General features: G+C 40.0%; 1 protein-coding gene across 2 annotated transcripts; it reads left to right on the top strand.

Annotated features, from left to right (window-relative positions):
* The first annotated feature begins 205 nt into the window (after nt 1-205).
* On the top strand, nt 206-23,895 carry fam126a (family with sequence similarity 126 member A). 2 transcript variants are annotated; one of them, XM_023345001.1, is made up of 12 exons: nt 206-373; nt 9,645-9,726; nt 11,041-11,142; nt 11,317-11,496; nt 12,195-12,275; nt 12,367-12,482; nt 14,771-14,866; nt 15,472-15,588; nt 16,282-16,369; nt 17,438-17,594; nt 18,472-18,812; nt 21,831-21,917. In XM_023345001.1, the coding sequence occupies exons 2-11, from the start codon at nt 9,676-9,678 to the stop codon at nt 18,765-18,767; spliced, it is 1,284 nt and encodes a 427-aa protein (XP_023200769.1). In that variant the 5' UTR covers nt 206-373; nt 9,645-9,675; the 3' UTR covers nt 18,768-18,812; nt 21,831-21,917. The 2 variants fall into 2 exon arrangements, with proteins under 2 accessions (XP_023200769.1, XP_005814718.1); XM_005814661.3 differs by lacking the exon at nt 18,472-18,812 and having other exon boundaries at nt 21,831-23,895.
* Nucleotides 23,896-24,131: the final 236 nt, after the last annotated feature.

The following is a 24,131-nucleotide window of genomic DNA, read 5'->3' as shown; positions in this document are numbered from 1 at the left end:
TATCTCTGATGAATATTGTTCATATTCAGTAGATCACTTGGCTGTCAAAGACCAAAGAACGACATCGGCAACCTAGCTTGACCATGGAAATGATCACTTTGCGCCTTATAGAATAATTTGATTGAACGCCATATTTGAAGGCGTGGTTACAATTGACCTCCTGCTCTCTGATTGGCTAACACATCTGTCACTCAGTGGAACTTGCGTCTTCTCCGTTGGTGGTAGTCTGACCGGAGAAAGTAACGAAGATGGAAGCAGCTGATGGTGTTGAATTATTAAGGAGATTTATGGACTAGCAACCAGTTAGCCTTTTACTGAAATCTTTGGGCCGACGAAGGACAATAACACCGGGAACCTGACGGGTAGCATGCCAGTAAGTGTGGAGTAACTTTCTGAATTTCACTCGGCGCGGCGCCGTATCCGAGCTAGCCGAGTTGCTAATGTGGATGCAGCAGCCGGGGTGACAGCTCGAAGTCATTCAGTAAGCCGTGACAGAGAGGCGGCGGGGGATTAATTTACACTCTCTGGGAGTCACCGCCTAAGAAATGCGATATCAACAACAACTATAAGCGTTGGTCTTATTTAGTACTAGCCGACAAGTTTATTTTGGGGAGAAAATTGTAGTTTAGTACAAGGTTTACGGAGCTCAATAACGAACGAGACAGTAGTAAACTAAACCGAACAGTTAGCATTGTTAAACATTAAAAGTAATGGGTAAACTACAGGATTCGTCTTTCAGTTGTAAATTTTCTGCCAGAGAAATAGAAAGTATCTATCTGTTTAAAGAGTGAGACTTTGTACTTGGCTGATTAGCTGTAGCCGTGTGTATCAGGGTGTGGACCTATTAAGATTCTTCAGGTGTTTTTGCTTCTTGTTTGAAAGGGAAGTGGAAAAAACACCCCAGCAGATTGGGATGTTGGATAATGCGTTGTTAGAATATTTCTAATAATCTGTCATGTGACGTGGCTTTTCCCTACTCTTGACTGTTGGGTTTTCTGTAGATGTGTATCACCTCATATGCCTTGGTATTCATTTCCTCAGATGGCAAAATTGGTTTCTTTTACAATTAGATCGTATGATCACATTTAAGTCCTCCTACATACAGTGTAGTTCCATCCCAGTTGTGTCTCAGTCAAATCAGTTTATCATTTTCTATCTAAGGAAGGGCAGACAGCTGACTGCATTTAGTCGACGTCTTTGCAGAAGTCTGTCCTTGTGAACAAGCCAGGGGTCAAAAGTGGAGGGGAGCAACTCCTTTTTAACAAGACGAAACCTCCATGTGAGCAAGTCTCGCTTTAAGAGCTCATCTGCTCCAAGCAATTTGGGGTTAACACACAGGAAGACATTTGATGATATCATTAACAGTGTTAATGGCTTTGTCTGAAAGAGAGTTAACCAGAGGAGTGCCCAGATAGCAGACATAACCGCGGTTGGTTTCACAGAAAAAAAAGAGCCTTTAGATTTCCATCCCATTTGCCTGTAGATATGCTATCCATTTTAGAACAATCTGATCTTTAATATAGGTTTGGAGCTTGACTATTGAGGGCATTATACTTGATAATAAAATTTAAAGTTCAAATTTGGATTGGATGGGGACAAATATGATATCTCCTTTGATTCTCAACAGAACTATTGCTGCAGCAGTCAATGGCTTGTACTGCTTTAAATTGAGTCTGACCTAATACAAATAATTACAATAGTTAAAATGCATGAACTAGATTGTTAGATTCTCTTTGTAACTTTAATCAGAAGTTATTGCTTTCTGTCATGTGAGCATCGTTGAGGTTAAATTTTTTTTTTTTTTTTGCCTTTAGTTAAGGAGGTGACTGCCCACTGTTGGCTTGCTGAAGGAATGTGTTCATTTAAAGTGGCATCCATGTGCCAGGCCTATTAATGCCTTGTGACAACAAAGTCCTGAGGTTATGGAGCTGGAAGATAGTGCAGGCTTTTCTGTCATCTAGCATCACTAATATGCACCAGAGCCAGAAGGTTAGTGCAATATTGTCTCACACTGAGCAGTTCTCCTTGTATTTGCACAGGTGGCAGAGCGAGACTCATTTTCTCAGTAAAAGTTCAATTTTTTTGTGTGTGCAGAGCTGGAAGACATGAAATTGAAATATTGTTTAATTTTGCCATAACAGTATTGCCAATACTGAGCAAAAGATATTGAAAGTTCATCCAGTACCAAGTGGCCAATTATGTTACCAACAAGCAGAGTTTTATGCTTTTAATGCTTGTCTCCAAAGATATTGCATCCAAGCAATTCCTCGCAGTTTCCATATTACATATTGTCGTGACGATGTAAATTGTGCAGCTGTATTTTGAGCGCTGTATTTTGAGCGCTATGATCCAGCAGACATCTTAAGAGCATTTAAATTTAGGTTCGCATTTTCACATTGGGTAAGTTATCAAACTGTGACGAGCAAGCTGGGACACACGGAGGGGAAACGAGTGGAGAAACACTCTAGGAGCTGTTGCTCGATGTATCCTCCAGCGCACTTGCCGCAGGGAGACGGAGAATTGATGGGATGAAGACGCATCGCTGGCTTTGAGGCAAAGTAGAAGAGAGTGTGGGCTGCTTTAAGAGGATTCCTCTCTGTCAGATTGCTCCGTGTCCCTCAGCGCTGAAGCAGACACAACCCAGAGAACCGTTGTCATGTTTGCTGCAGGCGGTTTTCTGTCATGCATTATTGTTTGAAGAAGAGAATAAAAACTGAAGTATCGTCCCGGCTCTCAACAGTTTCTCTCAGCGTAAAGCTACCTACTGTTGTGAAAGACCTTGGGGGTGTGGGGGAGCATGGTGGGAGGCAGTGATGCAGCAAGACTGTCCGCAGGTCATGATAGTCCAAATAAACAACACTGGAGTAGACAGAAGCAAAAGAGGGATGTCAAAATAACACTCTTTGGGTGTTGTTAGGAGCTCCTGGCAGAGCTGGAATGGTGAGCAGGTGAGGTTGGGGCATGCATGAACAGAGTCATGTAATCACTGTCACACCCCAACTTTGTACCTTTTGGGTTAAAACATTTCCATTGAGTTGCTGAGACTTCTGATTGGATCATATTTAATTATAGTAACAGATCTGATATTGGAGCTCAATCAAAGAATGCAAGTCATGTATAATTTATTCTAAAGGTTTCACATTGGAGGAGTCATTGTGATTATCTCACACTAACCGGTCGCTCAATGCAGCTGCAGCCTGTACCACAGGAAAAAGCTGCCTGGGCGGCTGGTGGCTCACAAAAACCACCCAGTTCGTCATTCTGTCTGTCTTCCCACTTGTCGAGCCTCCGTTCTTAATGGTCCAGTCTCTTCCTCAAAAAAACAAAAACCAGAAGGAACATATGTGTGCAATTGGAAATGAGGTAATCAGTTGGGAGGGGTTTGTAAATGAGAGTGGATGTCCTTCTAAATCATTCTCTCTGAGACTCACTGCAGTTCACTTAAGCATCTGTAATTTTCCATATGAGCTTAATACAGGAGTATCGTGTGTCAGCTTGTGGGTGTGTTTGCCAGAACGTTCAACCGCAACAACGGGGATCAGGAATGTAAACTTACAGGAGACTGTGTCGAAAGAGGTCTTCAAGAAGGAGTTAAAAATAAGCTCATTTGGACTGGGCAGTACACAGCGTCTGCTGTGTCAGAGTTTAAGTCTGTGGTGTAGGTGGAAGTTCAGAGGGAGTGAGTTGTCAACTTCAGCGAGCTTCACAGGAACAGGTTTCGTCAAACTGAGCACTGAGTAAACGCACTTGCGACACACACACTTCTGCAATGCATAAAACGCTCTTCATCACCCCATGGCAAGTGGCTGATTTCAGCAGAACTTTGCCCGGCTGGAGCAGAACTTACTTTGTTTGAGCTGTTCTGGGTTTTATGGAGGTGTGTGTGTCGAAAGATTCTTCTGGTTTCTTTTTTGTTTCCCAGAGGCTGAAAGACTGCCAGCCGGCCAGCACAGATTGAAACCTAATGAACTCTCTGATTTATTTACTCCAGTGCCTCACTCCTATTGAGTTATCCACCTCTTGAGTCGTTCCACACACCAACTTGCTCTTTTGCAAGGAACAGCAAAAAAATGTGGTTCAACAGCAGAGCTGGGAGACTGAGTTTTGTGGTAGCTTCTGCATTTACATATTTACCACAGCTGTGTGAAAAAGGTAACGAGTGCAGTTTTTTTTTTTTCATATCTACATCACAGTGCAAAAAAAGTCAAATAATCTGTATTTTAATTAAAAGCGTTCCTAAATAGAGATGCACCAATCAGATTTCTTTGTAGTTTGATCTGTTGATTCAAATTTTGATATATTGAAATCTAGTAAAGTCACTTGAAACTATAAAAAAGTTTAAAGTTTCTATTAGCTCTGTATATCTCCAACTTTGTTCATCTTATAGGTGTTTGTTTTATTCATCATCCTGAACTGGGTGTTCAGCTCTGATCCTCATGGGTCCGTGGTGTCCTGCCAGTTTTAGATCCGTCTCTGGTTCAAAACAGCTGATTCAGATGTTCAACTTCCTCCCCAGCATACCATAAAGTTCTGCAGAAGTCTGCTAATGAACTCTCACTTGAATCAGATGTGATAAAGGAGGAAAAATAACAGAACATTCCAGATACCAGCCTTTGAGAACTGACCTTATACACCCCTTCTGTACTGCCTGCCAGCTCATCCTTTCATCTGTTTCCTATTCCACTTATTCATAACTTGGACACTCTCTTGCTCCTGCTTCTCAAGTCTGCTCAGCTGTGAACTGTGTGTGTGTTATCTGGTTGCTCTGCATGAACACAGAATTACCTCACCACCTGTTGTCTGAGTTGTTCAGGGATGCTCTCCCAATAAATATTGACTTCTGACATAATCAGTTCAGCAGACAAAGATGAGCGATGAAGATGCCCCTATAAACATAATTACATGCTGCAGAGTTCTCCCAGCATGATTAGTTTTCTGTTTTCCTCCACAAGATCGTTTTGCATCAATCTGTAGAAATTCCCAAGAGCTCAGAAATCTTAGCGCTGTTTTTCTTTTCATTAAAATAGATTTTCATTCCTAGGGATGAATTTTTGTCTAGTCAATATTGATCACTCTTAGGGTTCGGGGCAGGTCATTTAGCCAGGTGTGAAAGATTAGTTGCTCAAATGTACAATTCAACTTTTACTTTAGAGAGCTAACATGTAATTTATGTTTCATAATGAAGTGAATGTTTTTATATTGCTTTCATTCAGGGATGTTAATAAAACCCAAAGCTGACATTTTGACTTTTCACAGCATGAAACATTTTTGTATTCCGAATAATTCTTTAGTGTTAACAGCACATTGCCCATTAACATTACACACTGAGTAGACCAAAAGAGAATGGTCAATGACCTAATAGGGTGTTGGTTCCCTTGTTGCCAAAACAGCCCTGACAATTGAGGCGTAGACTCCACTAGACCCTTGAAGGTATGCTGTGATGTCTGACGCCAAGCTGTAGCTGCAGATCCTGAAGGTCCTGTAAGATGTGAGGTGGGATCAAACCTGTTTGCTCAGCACATACCACAGAGGCTCGATTCGATTGAGAAATGGGGAATTTGGAGGCCAGTTCAACACCTCAAACTCAAATTTGTTGTGGTCTTTTAACTGTTCCTGAACAAGTTTGGCTTTGTGGCATGTCTCATTATCCGGTTTGTAAGATGCCACACCCATCAAAGAATACAGTTTCACTTCAGAAATGTTTTGGCGACGTAAAAGAAAACATAATTTATCAAAACAGACTTACTTTTCACATTGCGCCCCGATGCTCGTGTGTTCATTGCTGAAGTTCTCATTGACTGAGAAGGGTCAGCATTCCTGCCCTAACTGCTGTTGACTGAGAAGACTCATACTTAGACTACAGTGCAATGTGCATTCTGACTTCTCTTTATCAGAACCAGAATGGACTTCTCTACCAATTTCAGCTACTTGTTAGATGGGACCACATGGGCTAGCATTCACTCCCCACTGAGGCATCAATGAGTTCCCTTGACCAGTAGTTGACTGGGAACATCCCGCAAGAGCTGCAGTTTTGATGATCTGACTCTTGATGATCTGAACACTCTTTAAAATACTTATGCTTTTCTATTTTTCTTGCTTGTAAAAAAACAACTCTGAAGTCAAAATGTATCACAACAACTAGCAGGTACTTTTAAGAGTTTTTCTTTTCTAATGTCCATTCTTATTGACGCTAAGTAAGTATACATCTTTTGTTTTGTTGTAACTGTTATGTTGGACAATTGATTTGTCAGATTTTTTATTTTTATTTTTTTGCTTTGTACTTCCTCTTTGCCCTTATCACTGACTTTGCATCAGTTTCTGCCTGGAGCTTCAGTAGGAAGTTAATCTCACCATTTGGCAGCACAATGGGCAGCTGCTGTATGTAGCCTTTTTCTGGGTACAGTTGATTGAAATTACATGCCCCAGACGTCAGCCCGGACAAAGTTAATGGGTCACTTTGGAGGAGGAAAATTCTTCCTCTTACAAGACTGACTCATCCACAGTTTAATCACAGCCTTTATTAAAACGCATATGCTGGCCATAGAAAACAACATTTTCTTTGTTGAATGTGTCTGTGTGAAAGAACGGAACAACAGGCTGCCACAAAGGACTTAATTTCTCTAAAAGGAGGCTATTCCGATTTTTAATTCTTCCTCATTTCATGAGTCACTGGCTCCCCTCCCCCTTTGTCATTCCTGTCATTGGTACAGTCCATAAATAGACACCTGGCCGCAGTGGAGGAACCCATGTGGCAGAAAAACACATGTAAAACCAAACAAGATGGATTTATTTAAAAAAAACTACATCCAGAGGCAGGGAAGATGTAGAAGGAGAAATTATGTTTTGAAGGATGCACCAAAGGGCAGTAGGAGTGAAGGAAAGGTGGAGAGTTGGAGGATAATGGGATTTTTCATAATTTCTGTTTTGTAAACTTCTGAATCTGTACTGTTCAATGATTTTTCTGGATTCACTTCTTCAATATGAGAGATTATTGTTCCACAGTTTGATTATAGATGAGCTGAAATGTGAAAAATCTGTAAGGTTCAACTTTGTCAATGTCTTGACTATGTTTGACTGCTGTGAATAAAAGAGAGGGAGCTAAAGACCTGTCCCCAACAATTATCCCATCTCTTGTCTCAATCTAAGAACGTTTCCTTTTCTCCACATGTTTTTACATCGAAGGACTTTTTCCTCCCACTTGCTTTCTCTGTGACTGCATCACCAGACACACCAAACATGGTCTTGGTTGCTGCATTCAGCTGCTAATTTAGCCTTGTGCTTGTTATTGCATAGCTTAGACAAGACACAGGCACGATACAGCCTTGAATAAAAACAGATAATTCATCCAAGGGGCAGAGTTGTCCCTGTACTTAAAATAAGTTTCCTTGTCTTTAGCTCACACTTTAAAAAAATATTGGATACCTTTTTCATGATTTGTTATGCCATCAGCATTTGGATTTAACCAATACCTTTCATCTGAATACCACTATTTTCTATTTAAATTTGAATTGAACATGAATTTCTCTTATTCAGATCACCTTGAGTCAAAAGTACAAAAAATTTGTGGTATGTTGATATTTACACAAAAATTTGACTTATTAATTAAACACTATGCGTGACCCACTTATCTCAAAACTTAAATTTTGTTTTACTCAAAATATCTAATATTTGCTACAGAAATTATTCCTCACATTTAAAGTGCTATAGATGAGACATCAGAAAAAGTTCACAAGTCACCAGAGTTTGTTTTTTTTAAGTTTTTGTAACAGGATTGCTCCAGTCCACCCCTGCCTGACCTGTTCTGGCAGTAATGGGCACTCTTCCACATTCCTCTCATGTACAAGAAAGATAATTGGCTTTTTTAAAAGTCATATCATGGAATCTAGGAGATTGCTGCCCATTACTAGTATTAAACTTTATGCTTTCATAGTACAGTTAGAATGCTAAGAGGCTGGTTCAGCATGTAGTTTTAGAAACAGACTACATGGTAGCAACATGAGAAGGTAGCCTGGCTATTTTTGACCAACTTGGACTCCCACTGTTACTCTAGAATGACTAGAGTGATGACATCCTGTGCAGTAATTATGTTCAGTTAGAAACTTAGACTAAGATGCTAATCTTTTAAAACAAGCTACTTTTTTGAGTGGCAGTGTCTTATTTCTTATCTAATTTAATTTAAATTCCCTTAAATTAAGCTAAACTGGCAAACACACTCCCCTATAACCTTTTTTCTCTCATTTATGTCTGTGTATTGTAAATGTGATGGATGATCTTATAATTGTAATATTAGTGTGTTGTGTAAGCGGCATTAAGAATTGATTTTTTGTTTAGAGTAAAAGGAATAGATCATGTTATGGGTTTTGGGTTTAAATCTTTGTATTTATACTCTGAAACTGAATTTGTGGTAGCTTCGGATAAGAAGACTCTTCTGTTAGCCTACGCTGGTATGTTTGTAGCATTTTGGTATGCTTTGGTTTGTATTTTCACTTGCTTATTATGTAAATACTGTACATTTCTGTTAATTACTCTGTACAAACAGCATTATCTTTTTAAAGGTGATGGGTGGATTTGCTTTATATTTTCAGGCTCCACTGTTGCAACTGTTTTATGTTTTTCTTTATTTTATAGCCTAAAATAAAGTGATGACATATAATCCATATTCCAGTGGATACTTATCAAAAATAATAAATTGTACCACAAAAAGTGAAGGTGCAGACTTTTGTTTTGTTCCTCTGTAAACAACATCTACAGATTACTTCATTTGGGAATCTGCCAGTGCACTGAGTTGATTAATAAATTATTTTAGCCAGAGGAACACCTCATGCATTATGAATATCCTCTATCAATCTTAATTTTGTTACATCATTGAGTTTTAAGCAACCAAACTGAACAGCTGTTAACCTGTAAAGAAATTCTGCTATGTCGTCATCATTTTAGTTTTTTATTTATTTATTTTTTTTATTGCTGGCTGTGACAAGTTTGACTGAAACACTACAAAGCTTCATTTCTCATTTTAAAAATTACATTTAAGGGGGAAACTCACTTATGTAGAGTCGTGCAGAGGAAGAGTGCTTAATGGTGTTTCTTTTAAAACTAAGCTTGATGCACACACCATAAATGCACTGGGGGGATGTTTTGTGCAGAAACTCTAAGTGCCTTTTTCAATGTAGCAGAAAATAATGATGGGGCTTTAAGTAGAGATGAAAAGAGTGGGATTTCTTTCAGATAAAAATATATAAATTGACACATAGCATCCACATTTTCTCTCTTTATAGACATCCAACCTGTACAGCAACATTTTTTTTTATTTCTCTCAGCAGTGGTGTCAGCCAGGGTATTCTGTGTGGGTGATGTTAGATTTACAAGCCTAAGTTGAGAAGGTGCTCGTTGCAGAGGTGTTTGTCTGGAGAGGGATGAGAGGCAGGCAAGAGAAAAGCAAAAGGATGGAGAGACTTGTACTTCTTTGAAGTGGTGCAGCCCCCAAGCATGTACATTCACTGTTTGCTATTTTTATTTGAGTATTTTTATCAGGAGGATGTTGAATAATAGAAGATTCCTCCATGTGTGTGTGTGTGTGAATCAATACGAACCATATCTATGTATAAATAGTTTGTGTATTTAATCTGTATTTTTGTCTTTCTTAGGTAGAAGCGACTCCACTGCAGATGAGGGAACATGTTGGCAATGGACCAAGGAGTGGTGGAGGAATGGCTGTCCGAATTTAAGGTAGGACTTTATTCTGAGTACGAAGTCTGAAACGTCCTTCACCCATCATCTGCATGCGAGACGTTTCTGCTGCTCCTTCTTACTGGCAGAATTTATTTCACTCTCAAAAACAAACGCGCTCCGTGAAGTGCTTTGTTCCCAGAGAATTGCTGCACTCCCACTCAAAACACGAGGACTCACCTGGTACATGAAGCAAAAGATGAGTTTTAGTGTAAATATATAAAGATAAATCTATTGTCCTCCGAAAGCAAATAAGCAGTGTTATTAATGAACTACATTTAATGCTAAATATGTTGGAGCAAGTTGTAAAAAGGAGTCAAAATGCCACTTATTGGCCATCAGTTCCAATTTCTTGTTGCCCATGATGTCACTTTTTACGCTCATTAAGACGCAACAGTTCATAAAAATAAAACGCAACTTTGTGAAATTTTTTTTACCATCTTGTTTACTATATGTGGTACCAAAATAAAACTTGGCCTTGTTTGTCAGAGATCCACTTGTAAAAACCAACTTCTTGCAGACATTGTTGACCTATTAGGAATTTATGCTTGGCATTTCTGGCCTCTTTACCCACATGTGGTGTGTAGTTCATAAATCAGACATCCAGGATCTTATGGTGGTTTGAATGGTCGCACACATTAAATTTTTTTTTTTTTTAAACTTTCAGAGTAAAAGTGGTGCACACCAAACAGGAAGAGCAGCAGGGTAGAATCGGAAACCATGTTTGTTTTGAACCTAACCACTGACGGTACTTTTAATGCAAGATGTTGCTTAAAGTTTAATAATTTATGAGCAGGGCTGCAGTTAACTATACTCTATTAAATAGAAAAATGGGAGTATCATTGTTAGAGTGATATCACAAAAGACTATAAGGGATGCAATATTTCTTAACTGTTAAGTTCCAAATGTGAGAACTTGTATAAAAATATTTATTTGCTCTAATGGAATCTCATGGCTGTTGACTTTTGCAGATGTTTGTTGTTTTTTAGGAACTATCTGTCACTGGACATTTTGCACTAACTATGTGTCAGTTGTTACTTGCTACTAGTCTACACATAATCTATGGTGAGGAAATGTGGTTTTGTGGCAACAAGAAATAACATCTACAGGTGTTATTTCTACTCTCACTAAGAGTCACATTCTGTATCTCATCCTGGGATTAGAATCAAAATCAATTGAAGTAGGGTATGATTTAAAGTTTTTAGGAAAGACAATAAAATATTGTATGAAATTTGAAAAAGAAATCTACATAATTAATGAAAATACTAAACTATTAAAGCAGTGTTGCAAACTTCTCTGTGTTTGTTATTTCAGACCCTCCCAGACAGTGCCATCGCCACCTATGCCGCCTCACTCAAAGAGAAAGGCTCTCTGATACCAGCACTCTACAAGGTCATACGAGAAAACTACAGTGACGTATGTACACACACTTTTTAACAAATTTAATCTGTTTGGAGTGACAACTTTTAATTTGGAAACATACAAGTTCTATTTCTAGACCTAAATCACAAAAACATGCATTACCGTTGAGTATTTTTACCATTTCCACAACTTTTAGTCATGTTTTTTTTTTTTTTTGTCCTTCTTCAGCTGCTGGAGCCAGTTTGTCACCAGTTGTTTGAGTTTTACCGGAGTGGCGTGCCACAGCTGCAGCGTTTCACGCTGCAGTTCCTGCCAGAGCTCCTGTGGAGCCTCCTGTCTGCCAGCGCTGCCAGAGACCCCCACACGTCCGGCTGCATTGAGGCATTGCTGCTGGGCATTTACAACCTGGTAAGAGAAAGAATGAGCTCCTGGGAGGAGCAGGTCTTATTGAATATTGATTAAATGTTTCCCTTGCGATGAGAGCAAATAAACCATATCTTTTGATTTCCCAAATCTTTATTGCGGTTCAGGTTAAATATATGCTGAAATACTCAGGTTATGGTAGAATCATAACTTTAAATTTTTTTTTTCTTGCATTATTAGAAAGTTAAGCATTGGGGGTGACGGGAAGTTAGGGTGAGAAATAGAGGAACTGAAACACAATCAGCTTGCAACTTATAAACACCCTTAATTATTTCACAGATATTGTAGCACTTTTATTATTAAAATTGTTCCACTTTGACTCTAAGTGCTCCATCAGCAAAGTGCAGCATCTCCTCATTTCCTCTCTGAATACCAGAATAGGTCAGCTGTCACTCAGTCAGCACGTTGACTGGCTTCTAATAATCTGTTTGACATTCAGAGGCACACAGGGGACATTAAAGCCCTGGGGTTTTTGATTGTGTGTGTGTGTTCACACAAATAAGTATTCACACTCCAACAGAGCTTGTGGGGAAATAAGACCCTGTGGTCTACGTGCAAACGTCCACACATGGCAAGTGGGTGGGCCTTAAGTGATCAAAGCTTCACTTTAGTGAAAACCATGCGTGTTTATTTTTTTTACTCACAGAACTATTTGTTTCTTTTCCTATCTTTCTTTTTCACAGGAAATAGTTGATAAAGATGGGCAAAGTAAAATATTGTCTTTCACCGTCCCTTCCCTCTCCAAACCCTCGGTATATCATGAGGTACGTTCCACACTCAAACTTGCAAAAAAGAAAGAAATCCTCAATTTATTTAAATTTTCTTGCATTTTAAACTTCTTCATTTTGCTTCTAGCCATCAGCCATCGGCTCCATAGCTCTTACAGAAGGAGCTTTAGCCAATCACGGGCTGAGCAGGGTTGTGTATAGTGGGCCACACCTCCAGAGAGAGACGTTTACAGCACAAAACAGGTAGGAGGAGTGTTTTAGTCACTGTTTTACTTTCCTGGTGGGCAGATTATTGAGAAACGCTGAACAGCGGAAATTTTAAATTTGACTTTCCTGGTAGGATGATGACGGTAATAAACTGTAGCTAACGTCAACGCGAAACTGAAATAGTAGCAACCACAAAGGTCTGACAAAAAGCAGTTCAGCGTCATTGTAAGTTATGAATTTCAACTTGAATATTAGACTCCCTCAAATATATTGTTGAAGACACATCGTGGTGTGGTGGTAGTGTGTTGACGTGCTGCCATAACAAATTATTTTATTCATGATGTACTTGACTCAGTGATTGCCTTTGGCAGTTGTCTTTGCTTCGTTTTATCTGAAGTTATGTTGCCTTAAGGATTTCCTAAATTAATGCAACTTTAAATAATCTCAATCGGTCATGTTCGCCTGAAGGAAATCTACTCGGTTTCTTTCTGTCTTTTTTTTTATCTCTCTCTCTATTTCAGTCTAGTTGGACTGTGTTTAATCTCATGCTTTTAATTAAAAGCGACAAAACTTGTCCTTGCATTGCCTTGCAAAATTGTCCATTGCAGATGAAAATTTTATTCAAAATGCACCACCGAGATGAGATTCTGTGGTTGTCCACAGAGCTAACCTTTGCCATTTCTGACATTGTCACTTCGTTATGGTGGTGTTGAGGGTGGGGATCACAGTTGCTTGAAATCTGCTGTAGATTGCATGTTTAGATTAAAGTAGAGCGCCATAAAGCAAATTCTCTGAATGGTCGCGGATCCTCAGTGGTAAAAGTTGCTCTGAACTTTGCGATTAGCTTCAACTACACCGAGTTACGGGTGAGCTTTTACATTGCCATCTCTGTGCTTCTACGGTTTAAGGTGACAAGTAGCAAAATCCATATAATATGGTTTCTTGTGTGTGTCTTATTTCAAAATATTGCCTTTTAGTTTTCACCTGTGCCGAGTTTGGTGCATGTGACCTTTATGTGTTTACTATAAATGCGCTTTGAAGTTCCACATTTTGCATTATCCCAAATTAACATCAAGATAACTGAGTGTTGACACTTGATAGTTGAATTTTCAATTGCTGCATCTCTGCATTGCAATACAGACTTCATTTTTCGCTGCCCCTCCTACAGGCTCCATAGTAACTCTGCAAGAGCTGCAGAGATCTACTGACAGAATAGTCATTAGTCTTGCACCCTACAAATTTGACGTGGTGTAATGGTGACAAGCTGAAGCTCGTTAATGAAAGCAAATGATTAGAAGTTTGACAGAAGCTCTGTAGGCACTACAGAAAACATGTGGAGAAATTTGTGGGGAGAAAAAAAAAAGGACTTAACCGAGCACTGTTAAAGGTGAAAAGCGCTCACTCAGGTTTACTATGAATCTTCCACAAGATGAGTGAACAACTCTAACATGGGTATCCAGGTCAAAGCAAAAAGCTATGTTGATGTCATCTTTGACTTGCACAGTTATAAATGTCTGTTTATACCCAAGGACAGAATAAGTCTAAAAATATGCACAAGACTGACTTTAAAGAGAACTAGACTCTGTTTATCTGTTCCTATGTAGGTAAACAAAGCAACATCTCTTCAGAGTGACGACTCAGATAAGCTTATTCTGCTAAAGTCCCTAAGCATTTTAGAAAAAAGCATTATTTCATAGCATTGTAGAACATAACCTAACAATAAGTGTACACAGTCATGAGACTGTATGTTAAAAAAAAAACAACAAAAGAAAAACTTTCCGTCACAAGCTGCTCTGGTCAGATGAGACCACAGTGAAACATTTTGGTCGACATAAAAAAATGCTTTGTGGCAGAAACTTAACTCTTCCTCATCTAATTCAGCATCTTTGGAGAGACTAGAAAAGAGCTGATCACAGCTGATATCCAGCCAATTTTACTGTGCTTTTTATTTTGTTTTTTTCTTCTTTTGAAAAATAGAGAGCCTTGGTAGAGGAATTATTCAAAAGACTTGCAGCTGTAATTGCCGAACGAAGTGTTTTGAAAAAGTATTACTCAGGAAAGCTGAATATATTTTCATCTGTAGAAACTATGTCCCCTTTTCCTCTGACTCTGAAAGTACAAGACATGTTCTGTTACATTTAATCCCAATAGAGTCCATTAAAAGGCTTAAGGGACATGATCAGTTTTGCAAGGCCTTTTGTTATTTTGTTAATTAGCAAACAGGTGGAAGTACAGTTGAGAGTCTGCAGTAATGTTTGATATTTTGGTGAGTCATCTCACGATGCACTTGACTGTAATGTTCTGTTTTGTTTTCTGATAATGAGATTTGAGGTGCTGACCTTCCTGCTGCTGTGCTACAACGCAGCTCTCAGCTACATGACCCCCACCTCCCTGCAGTCCCTCTGTCAGCTTAGCTCCAGGTAAGAGAAACAGACACTCTAAAGCTCTTAATGTAATGTAGTGTTTGCTTGCTTCTCTTATCAAATGTTGCAAACACAGGCCATTTATAATCTTGGATTCATCATAGTTAATGTCAACACGTCCGCACTAGTTTGCAAGCAGTCGCTGATCTGATCCTCTTATGGCCTTAGATGCCAGCGAGATCTAAGATACCACTATTTGGCTGTGAGCTGCCATGAGCACACATCCAGGCACAGTGATTTTATTAAGCTGCCAGATGCAGCGGAGCACTGGTCTGACGAGGAGTCATCAGCTTGGATTTCCCCTTTGCTATTTGATAGTTGTGCACAAGAAGGTTAAGCCTACCTAGGTTTTCGTTCTGGTTTGTGTGAAACCCATGTGCGACCAATGAATTATTTATTGTAAAATTTTAATAAGTTCATTCTTGCTATCGTATTTGTTACTGTTTATGTTGGGCTGACATTTAGTTTCATATTGGCTCACCGTGGGGAAGTAAGCAGTCATAAAGTACCTGTAATCAAGTGGCCCCTATGGAGTCATTGTTTGGCTTCCCATGTTGCAAGCTGCTCCATTGTGTTTAATAATAATTGCTTTTCCGCTCCAGGGTGAGTATATGTGGCTACCAGCGGCAACAGATGAGACGCTATAAAGGCATCAGCACACGACTCACGGTCACATCAGAGTTTTTGGTTCAGCTCATAACAGGAATCCACTATGCCTTGTGAGTATTTGACACATAATTTAACCACAACTATGCAGGGAGATTTGAGGGTTTCAGTTCCTAATTTTTCCACAGCATGCTCAATATTGCACAAAGGCATTATTACTTAATGATTTATTTGTGCATTTTGCTTACATGAAGCAAGACTGTAATCTATTAAAGTAGCTTTACTTAGAGCAACATTTTTTTAATCCATTCTATTAACTTATAACTAATTTAAACAGACATGTTAGTTGGATAGCCATGTTACTACTAAAACAACAAAGTGTTGTTTCTTTAAAGCAAAAGTAAAGTAATAACTTTAGACTTTTGCACAAGACTACGCTGCAACATGTCCCCACTGTCATTTGTGATTAATCTATTTTTTTTCTTTTTGAACAAAATATGTCTTAATTTCAAACATTTATGTGAGAATCAATTTCTTCTGCGTTACATTGTATTGCTTTAAAATACAGAATGTTAGTAAGGTAATTCAGTTTATCTTCAGTTAAGGTTTTACGCTTTCTAGCTGCTCTTGGTTTGCTGTAGTGTTTGAAATAAGTTTCTGTATATGTACTTTAGTGCAGTTCTTGTTCTGCTTTCTTTTCAAGAGCAACATTTATAAAATGTGAGGAAAAATGGCCTATATTGTATTTTCTGATCTAATGAGACTCTTGTTTATTTGTGAACTCGTTTGTTTCTCCTGTTGAACAGGTGCAATGGTGAAGGTGAGCTGGGATCCAAAGCGCTGGATGACGTCCTGTATCGAGCCCAGCTGGAGTTATTTCCTGAGGCTCTCTTGGTGGGTGCATCGTTTAATTCATTTCCCCTTCCTCTGCGCTTGTTCTCAAACCTTTCTGCGCGCGTGAGAGAAAACCCTGATAAAGGCGCACGTGCTGGCCTCAGTCTTGATTTGTGTCTGGTATTGTATGCTGCTTCCTGTTGGTCTCCGGTGTGTCTGCAACTGTGAGCACAGTGTAATCCCACTAGATTATTTACATGCTTTCCCTTCTGCTCAGTTAAGCTGTAATCCTTGAGGCCCAGGGAGTAGAGGATTGAATCTAGTAAGCTCACAATATTACTACACGAGTCAAGGTGCACGACTCCGGCACAATCAAAACACAACATCTCGATGCACATTTATAGAAAGAGTGTTTACGTGAATAGAAAAGTCTGAGACTTTGAGTACAGTCTTTGGATATTTATCACAAACGCACACACACGCGCTTGTATTTGGAACTTACACAGTGGCCCCCAAGCTCAGCGTAAAACTGTGACATATTCTTCACGGGACCAATTGCACACAAAAGACGTGTTGTTCCAATCGTAATGCTTTCTACCCCATGATACGCTCTCAGTTGTTACATGATCACTTTGCAATTGCCACATAAGAATTTTTAAGTGTGAGCAGATTTTTGTTATGCAAGGAGTTGTGACACCCAAAATCCTCTTTGTCTTTTGTGCATCTGATGTCCCTGGTATAACTCTGGTATTCTGTTTTGTTCTTTAATTGTTTTACTTCAGTAGGTTGTGTAGTCTTGACTCGATTAAATGAAGAAGAACTCCTCTGCCGGTGTCTGCCTCAACTGAAAGCCTATTTAAAATTCACTGATGTCTGTTGTTTAAATTAGAACAATTGTAGGTGTAATGAGTGTGAATATTGGTCTAAGGCAATGCTCTGTTTTACTTCAGCAATCATTAATTTGGGGATTACAGCAGCTGATCAATAGAGCTACACAAGGACAAAAGAATCATGAATAATTCCTAGAAAACAAACAGAAGGACTCTTTGTAAACTGTCCAGAGCTCAAACTGTCATCGTCAGAAATTATTTGTATGAACATGCTTTTTTTTTTTTTTTAAATCTGCAGGTGGGTAATGCCATCAAGTCTTCACTAGACAGCGCAGCACTGAAAAACAAGGAGGGCGGTCGGGGTATCCAAGTGGAGATTACGCCCACCGCCTCCAGGATCTCCCGCAATGCTGTCACCTCCCTCTCTATAAGAGGACACCGCTGGAAGAGAAACGGTGAGATGCACACACACACGCACACAGAAGAAAAAGAATGGGGGGGGGAAAGGGAAAACTGAGGTGAAGGAGAGAAAAGTTCTCTTCTAGACTTTTTTTTTTCTCAGCATTTTCTAAGAAACGTATCTTTGTGGACCGTTCCACACCAAAGGAGAGGGCAAAATGTCATTATTCAACCACCCATTTCATTTATGGTCACTATTATAAGCAAGGTTGGTAGTGACCAACCTTAAAACTGTAGATCATCTATCAGTTTAATAGGATCTACTCCATTTTTTATTTATTTTTTTTATCTTCTGATTTAGAAAGATGCATGTCCATGTTTGCAGTGCGAAGCAAGTCACGCGTTTGTTCTGTATGTTGAAGGTTTCAGCTCTCTTGGGGGCAAAATGTGTTTTAGTTTTGGGGGAGAGATTTCCTCTCTTCTCCCAGAACACACATCCATCAGGTAAATTACAGCCTTCTGCTGTTTTAATGAGCGGGTTTTATCTTGTGCCGTCTGCGCTTCTAACAGGAGCATACAAGCAGCTTATGTATGTTCAGATGACGGAGGAAAGGATGATTGAATGTTTGGGAAATACTGCAGACTGCAAATCCATTCAGTTAGTGTGGTCCTCTTCATCTCCACACAGCATGTACTTTATGTTATGTTTTGATCAGTAACGTTTTTATTTATGTCTGTTAAATTTATTACCTTTTTGTTTGTTTTGTGTTTCTGTGGTTGTGTGTGTCTGTGCACATGACTGTCTTTTATTTTTGTTTGTTTTGTTATGTTTTTATCTATGTGCATGAAATGCATCTTTCCATCTGTGTTTGCATGTGTGGTTTGTTTATGTACTGTCCTGCCCCCCCACCCCTCCATACTCCCTGCCACCAGAGACCCAGGAGGTGAGTGTAGACGGTGACTCAACACCGGGGGGCGTGGCCGTCCCCGAGATCAGTGTGACTGGCGTGAGCGGCGAGCGAATGGTCAATGGAGACTCCCTGCGGCCACGCTCCGATGGACGCAACCACCTCGACGACTCGTTGGGGGCCTCTCCCGAGGTCAGCACGGACTCCCGAGGTCACGACTCCGGAAGTCGGAGTCAGGAGGTCAGGAGGCAGAAGTCTGTGAGGCGAATGGTGGAGAATGAGGGTTCTGGGTCGGCCTCCGCAGGGAGGAGCCAGTACTGAGACCCAACCTTTCTTCTCCCTAGCCCCACTCCAGGGGTAACCTAGGTAACCAATGTGTGGGGGAGTGGTCTGAAAACGCTGCATGATGACTTTCCCCTTTACCTTTCGCGCTGGGCTCCACCACCCTCTCTTCACCTAAATGCACTTATTTCTCTCATCTGTCAGTCGGTATCGATCGTCATTTCATTTATTCACGCTCTCCTGTGTGGGTTCAGCTTCATTATTAAGACCAGCCTCCATGACTCCCCTTAAGTCCAGTTAGTTATTTACAACCTCTCTGAATAATTTTAATAACCTCCTAAAAATGTCTTTTGGTGCCTTTTCAGATCATACTTTTTAAAAAGTACATAAAATAAAGGTGATTTTTTTTTTTATTGGTTGAGATAGACAGTGCCTTGTAAAAGGTTTTATACAATTAAACCTGTTTATGTCACAACCACAAACTAAAATATTTTATTCAACACACAGTGGCATATAATTGCGAAGTTGAAATGTATAGTGTTCAATTTTTTATTTTTTTACAAATAAAATCGGGAAGTGTAGCATGTATTTGTGTTTAGCCTCATGAATTGTCCAGAAGTTCTTTGAACGCATCAGATTTTTGTTTGGGAAGAACAATGAAGGCTAGGAAACGCAGTAGACTAGTCAGGACTACATTTCCCAAGTCTTGTGCATTTCACAAAGAACTATTTAATCCATCACAAAAACAGTTTGGTATTAATGGGAACTGATAGGTTTGGCAAGCAATAAGCAGAAAAACAGACAGTCTAAATACTCTTAAAGTATCATCCTCATTGTGAAACAGGGTAGTGGCAGCATGGAGCTTACCAAGCTCCGCCCACAACCGACCCACGTGACCGCAAGTCTCACAAGCAAAGCCTCGCGGTGGTTGTTTCTATGTAAACATGACTCGATTAGTGCATCATTTCTACCAGATTTTCACAATATATCAGCTACTAAATGGACAGAGGAACTAACAAGTTCATGTCATCATCTGGGAGGAGGTTACTGGTTTCTCAGTCACAAGCTGGTTGCAAACCTGAGGCCAGCAGGTGTCAGTCAGTTATGGTAGATCTGACATTTGGTTTGATGACGTCAATATGAGAAGCTACAGACTGATAGGAGGAACCAAAGAGCTCTGTAAAGGTAAAGGCAAATCTTCTGAAGTTGGGATATAATTAATTTAATTTCACATAATTATCGCGGTAGAAGCCATTTGTTTGTTAAAATTTTATGAAATATATTTGTTCTATTTGATGTTTGTTGTGAATGACGTAAACTCACAAAGGAACGAGGTAATTAGTCCAACGTTTAGAAACTGCAGCGGCTGTAATGCGCCACAGCAAAGGTAAACAAAGGTAAAATAACCCGAACAGGTGATCAACTCAAAACCACTCCTACCTTTTTACTCTCTCTCTCTTTGTAGTTTAAGCACACCTGTTACCTTGGCAACCGCCTGCGCCCCGCAAGATGAGCAAAGATTACGTTAAAAACATAACATTCAGTCTGTTACGGTGTCAAGTTTCCAGGCTTGATATTTATTTCTCGATTATTAATCAGCGCTTCCCTGAACACAGCGATGGTTGATTGACTAGCTGTACTTGGTGCTAACGTGGCTAACACGAGTAACAGTTTAGTCCAAAGCTTTTTCTGCTAAAATAAAATCTTTAGTGTATGTCAGCTACAGCACACATTGCATATTGATCTGTTTAGCTAACGTAAGACTGTGTAGCAGACAGGCTTCAAGGTGTAGAAGTTGCATCAGTTCTGCCATTATGATGTACTTGGCGAACGGGAAGCGTCTGTTTGTGAGACGGCCACGCACGTGACCATGTAGAATGGGCATCAGCCAATGAAACACAGCCCCTCTGGTAAGATCCATTATGATTTGGGGATGTTTTTTTTTTTTTTTAGCAGAGAGAGAGAAACTGAATAGATTTCATGCATGGCTACGTCTTCCTCTTCCCAGTTATATTCTGCTTTGCGTTTATCTGAGAAAATACATTATGTTGTGTGGTTGTTGCGCTACACAATGTCAACACATTCAAGGAGTATGAATACTTTTACAAGGCACTGTAAGGTAGGCTTATCAATGAGTATGTTTTTCTTTCCTTATATCAGAAAAATGAGAGTAATCCTTCACTTGAAGGAGTGAGCTTAGAGGATCTCTAGAAGGCTCCCGAAAAGTTTTTGTTTTCTACCAGGCAAAAGGCAAAGGTACACGGAAGGCCAAAACACCTCAACACATTAATCCTGGGTTGCAACTGGAAGCAGATTGTTTGCTTCTGACTTGTAGTTAGGAGCTAAGGAAGGATATGCAGGTCTTGAACTTAAATTTAATTAAAGACAAATATCTCCTGACCTGCTCTGGGCGAGCTGAATCTGGAGGACTTCAGCAGAACCTTCCTATCCGTCTGTTTTATCTGCTCTGTACTCGCATTGTTGTCATGATAGCAACAGCTCTGATCTGTAGTTGTGAACATGCTGCCCTTCACATGGGTCTGATTTCATGTTTTACAGAAAGCAGAAAATAGTGTTAGTGTGAGAGTTTTTAGTTCATCAAACGAAGGGAAGAAGTTGTTTGTTTTTTTTTTTTAAATTGTCCTTTTTATTTGCTTTCATCAACTTTCCCTTTGTGATTTTTTTTGCTTTTAAACACTATTCCTGCTTTCCTTTGGAACAAAACATGCACTCCTTTAAAACTAGATTATTAGCTGTGATCTCACACCTCTGCTCCTTATTCTAATGTGTGCTGGACTTTAACTAATAATCTTTTGCTTGGTGGCAAAATATTATTTTTAAGATGACATTACAGTGTAAAGGCGCCACCTTCTGGTTGGTAGTAAACCTCATCTGACATTCAGCCAATTTAGTCTTTTAAGAAGTAATTAATCTGTTTATTTGGAATCCATTTATTCTTCATCGATTAAATAAGCTGGACAGCAGATGAGGCTGATTAACCTTTATCCTGCACCTGTTTGTAACGTGAGTCGGAAACGCCTAAAATGAAGTGGTGGAGTGATGAAGTTTGTTTTGTTTTCTTTTCCTCCGTCTGCCTCACAGACGCAGTGGATCTGGGTTCCCCGGACGAGTTGATGGACATAGCCGAGCTGGACGAAGGGGTTTGGCCGGGAGCAGTGGTTCCCGACATGAACCCTCCCGCCATCACTATCAGCAGCAGCACCACCACACTGAACCTGGGAGCTAAAGCATTGAAGAAGGTTCGGCTCAACGGGCGCAGCAGCAAGGACAAGGAGTGCAACGCCCTGACAACGGGGCGGGCTGCCAGCGAGAACTCAGACCTGTCCAGCAAGCGGCTGACGCTCACTTCCAGCCAGTCGGTGCCCAGGGCGGGCGCCCTCACAAGTCTGACTCGCACTGCCAGCGCCGTTTTCTCTCGTTCCTTCGAGCTCGTTACCAGCAGCAACCCTGCTCCCAACCACCCGGCCTCCGAGGTGGGCTGCTTCCCCTGCAGCCTGCATGAGGACAGGATGGGGTACCTGAGTCCTAAGCCGAACCACGCCCCGTGCTCCCCAAGCATTAGCGTTCACTTCAGCCCCGACCTATGAACCCTTTAAGACGCTTTTACTCAAACGAACCCTCATCTCTGATCCTGCAATCTTGTGACCCTGTACCTGTGATCTGGAACTCCAAGCCATGCCAACTGCATTCGACCACAAAAGTGTGAAGAAAAACTCCCCCTGCGTGTTTTCCTCCGTCACTTCATTTTAGGCGTTTCCGACTCTGTGTGCTGTAAACCGGCTTGTCGTCTCGCTTCAGTCCGACATCCAGAGCAGCTCAGTGAATGATGGAGGGAGGGCATCGGGTGTACCACTTTCAGGTTTCTTGTTTTTATTTTGTTTTGTTTTATTGTTATTTTTGAGTTGAAGTCAAGGCAGGTCATAAGTCTGCCCTCATAAATAGATGCACTTAAAACGATCACTAAAAAGAAAACCTGTTTAAGAAGTTATTAAACCTGCGTTTGTTGCCCAGTTTTCCACCCATGCTCTTTGTGTCTGTGGGCAGGTGTACTGTATGTGCGAGCATGTGTGTGTATGTTTTTGTTTTTTTGTAGAAAACGGCTGCTGATTGGTACAGTGAGTAAAGTGTGATTATCTTAGTCGAAATATGTGTTTCTACTACTTTTATATTACTAGTAATTCCCTTCCCATAGCAATACAGAACACTTCTATTAAGTATTTTTTTAATGTTTTTGGGCTGATCACTCCGACCTCATTGGACAGCAGTTTTAAACGTGCTTCTTGATTCTTCCTGAACCGCAAGCCACTGAATAATCAACCAGTATGAATAGAATCAGCTCTTCTGTTTACAATCACACAGTATTCTCACCGCGACGGAGAAGCAATACTTTCCTTCCTCATTGCTCCTTTAGCACCTTCTTCACATGCCGTGTCATAAATGACAACACTTTCGATCCGACTTCTTAAAAATGACAAAGATGATTTACGTCCTTGAGGGCGATGAATATGAATGATTGAGTACTGAATTTTGCACAAAGAAGAGCTAATCGGTTGTAATGAACTTTGGTATTTTTCATACGAACAAGAGTTTTTGACTCTTAAATTGTATTTTTCCCCAAGGGGACATGCTTTTTTGCTCCTTTCAGACTCCTTCCCAACTTTTGTGTGATGCAACAACTCCATACGGCAGCAAGTTGGTTAGATTCAACAAAAGTTATTTCTAATTATCCCTAAACTGTAAGTGTTCAAGCAATATGGGGGCACATGTTCTAACCCAGTCATGTCAGATGTTTGTAGTACTACGGTGATGTAATTCCTGCCTCTCCTCTTGTTTGTTACCTCATCCACATGTCAAAAGACATGTTAATACCAAGAAATGATTAAAACTCCAACCATCTGCTACAATTGATGTTCTAAATCAAGCCGTCATGCTGCTCCATCCTTGGTCTGTTTACTATAGCTGTTGAGTGTCTATAGCTTGGTGGGATGATACCAATCATGTTTTTTTTGTATGTGGGTTTACAGTAAAATGGTTAAGCTATCCTTGTACATCATACTGTTTAACTAAAGTTGGTTATATTTGCCTTTCTATGTCTGAAAATAACTCATTGCTACAACTTCTGGAAATAAAGTGTTTCTATATTTCACTGGTGTGCTCTGAGATGTTTCTCTTCTTCCACTAGGGGGCATTCGTATTATTCAGACCTTTGATAATGATAAAGTGTCCAAGCTGCATTATAATAACTCTGTGGAAAAAAATTATTTCATTTTCAAGTGTAGGCACACTCAATATGGAGAGAGATTTATCTGAGGAGTGCAAGACGATAAAAATGAAGTCTTAAGTCTCTCTGCAGAGTAGTGAGAGTTGGCACCCCAAGATCAC

The sequence above is a fragment of the Xiphophorus maculatus genome, chromosome 13 (assembly GCF_002775205.1).
Source record: "Xiphophorus maculatus strain JP 163 A chromosome 13, X_maculatus-5.0-male, whole genome shotgun sequence".
NCBI classification, from domain to species: Eukaryota; Metazoa; Chordata; class Actinopteri; order Cyprinodontiformes; family Poeciliidae; genus Xiphophorus; species Xiphophorus maculatus.
Note: the sequence above shows the minus strand (reverse complement) of the source record. Positions and strands in the feature narration are given on the sequence as shown.

Bases quoted from the DNA above. Each gene is read 5' to 3' on its own strand.
- fam126a (XM_005814661.3), top strand. From the start codon at position 9,676: ATGTTGGCAATGGACCAAGGAGTGGTGGAGGAATGGCTGTCCGAATTT. The intron at 9,727-11,040 runs GTAGGACTTTAT...TTGTTATTTCAG, and splicing joins AATGGCTGTCCGAATTTAAG to ACCCTCCCAGACAGTGCCAT. The intron at 16,370-17,437 runs GTGGGTGCATCG...TTAAATCTGCAG, and splicing joins TATTTCCTGAGGCTCTCTTG to GTGGGTAATGCCATCAAGTC.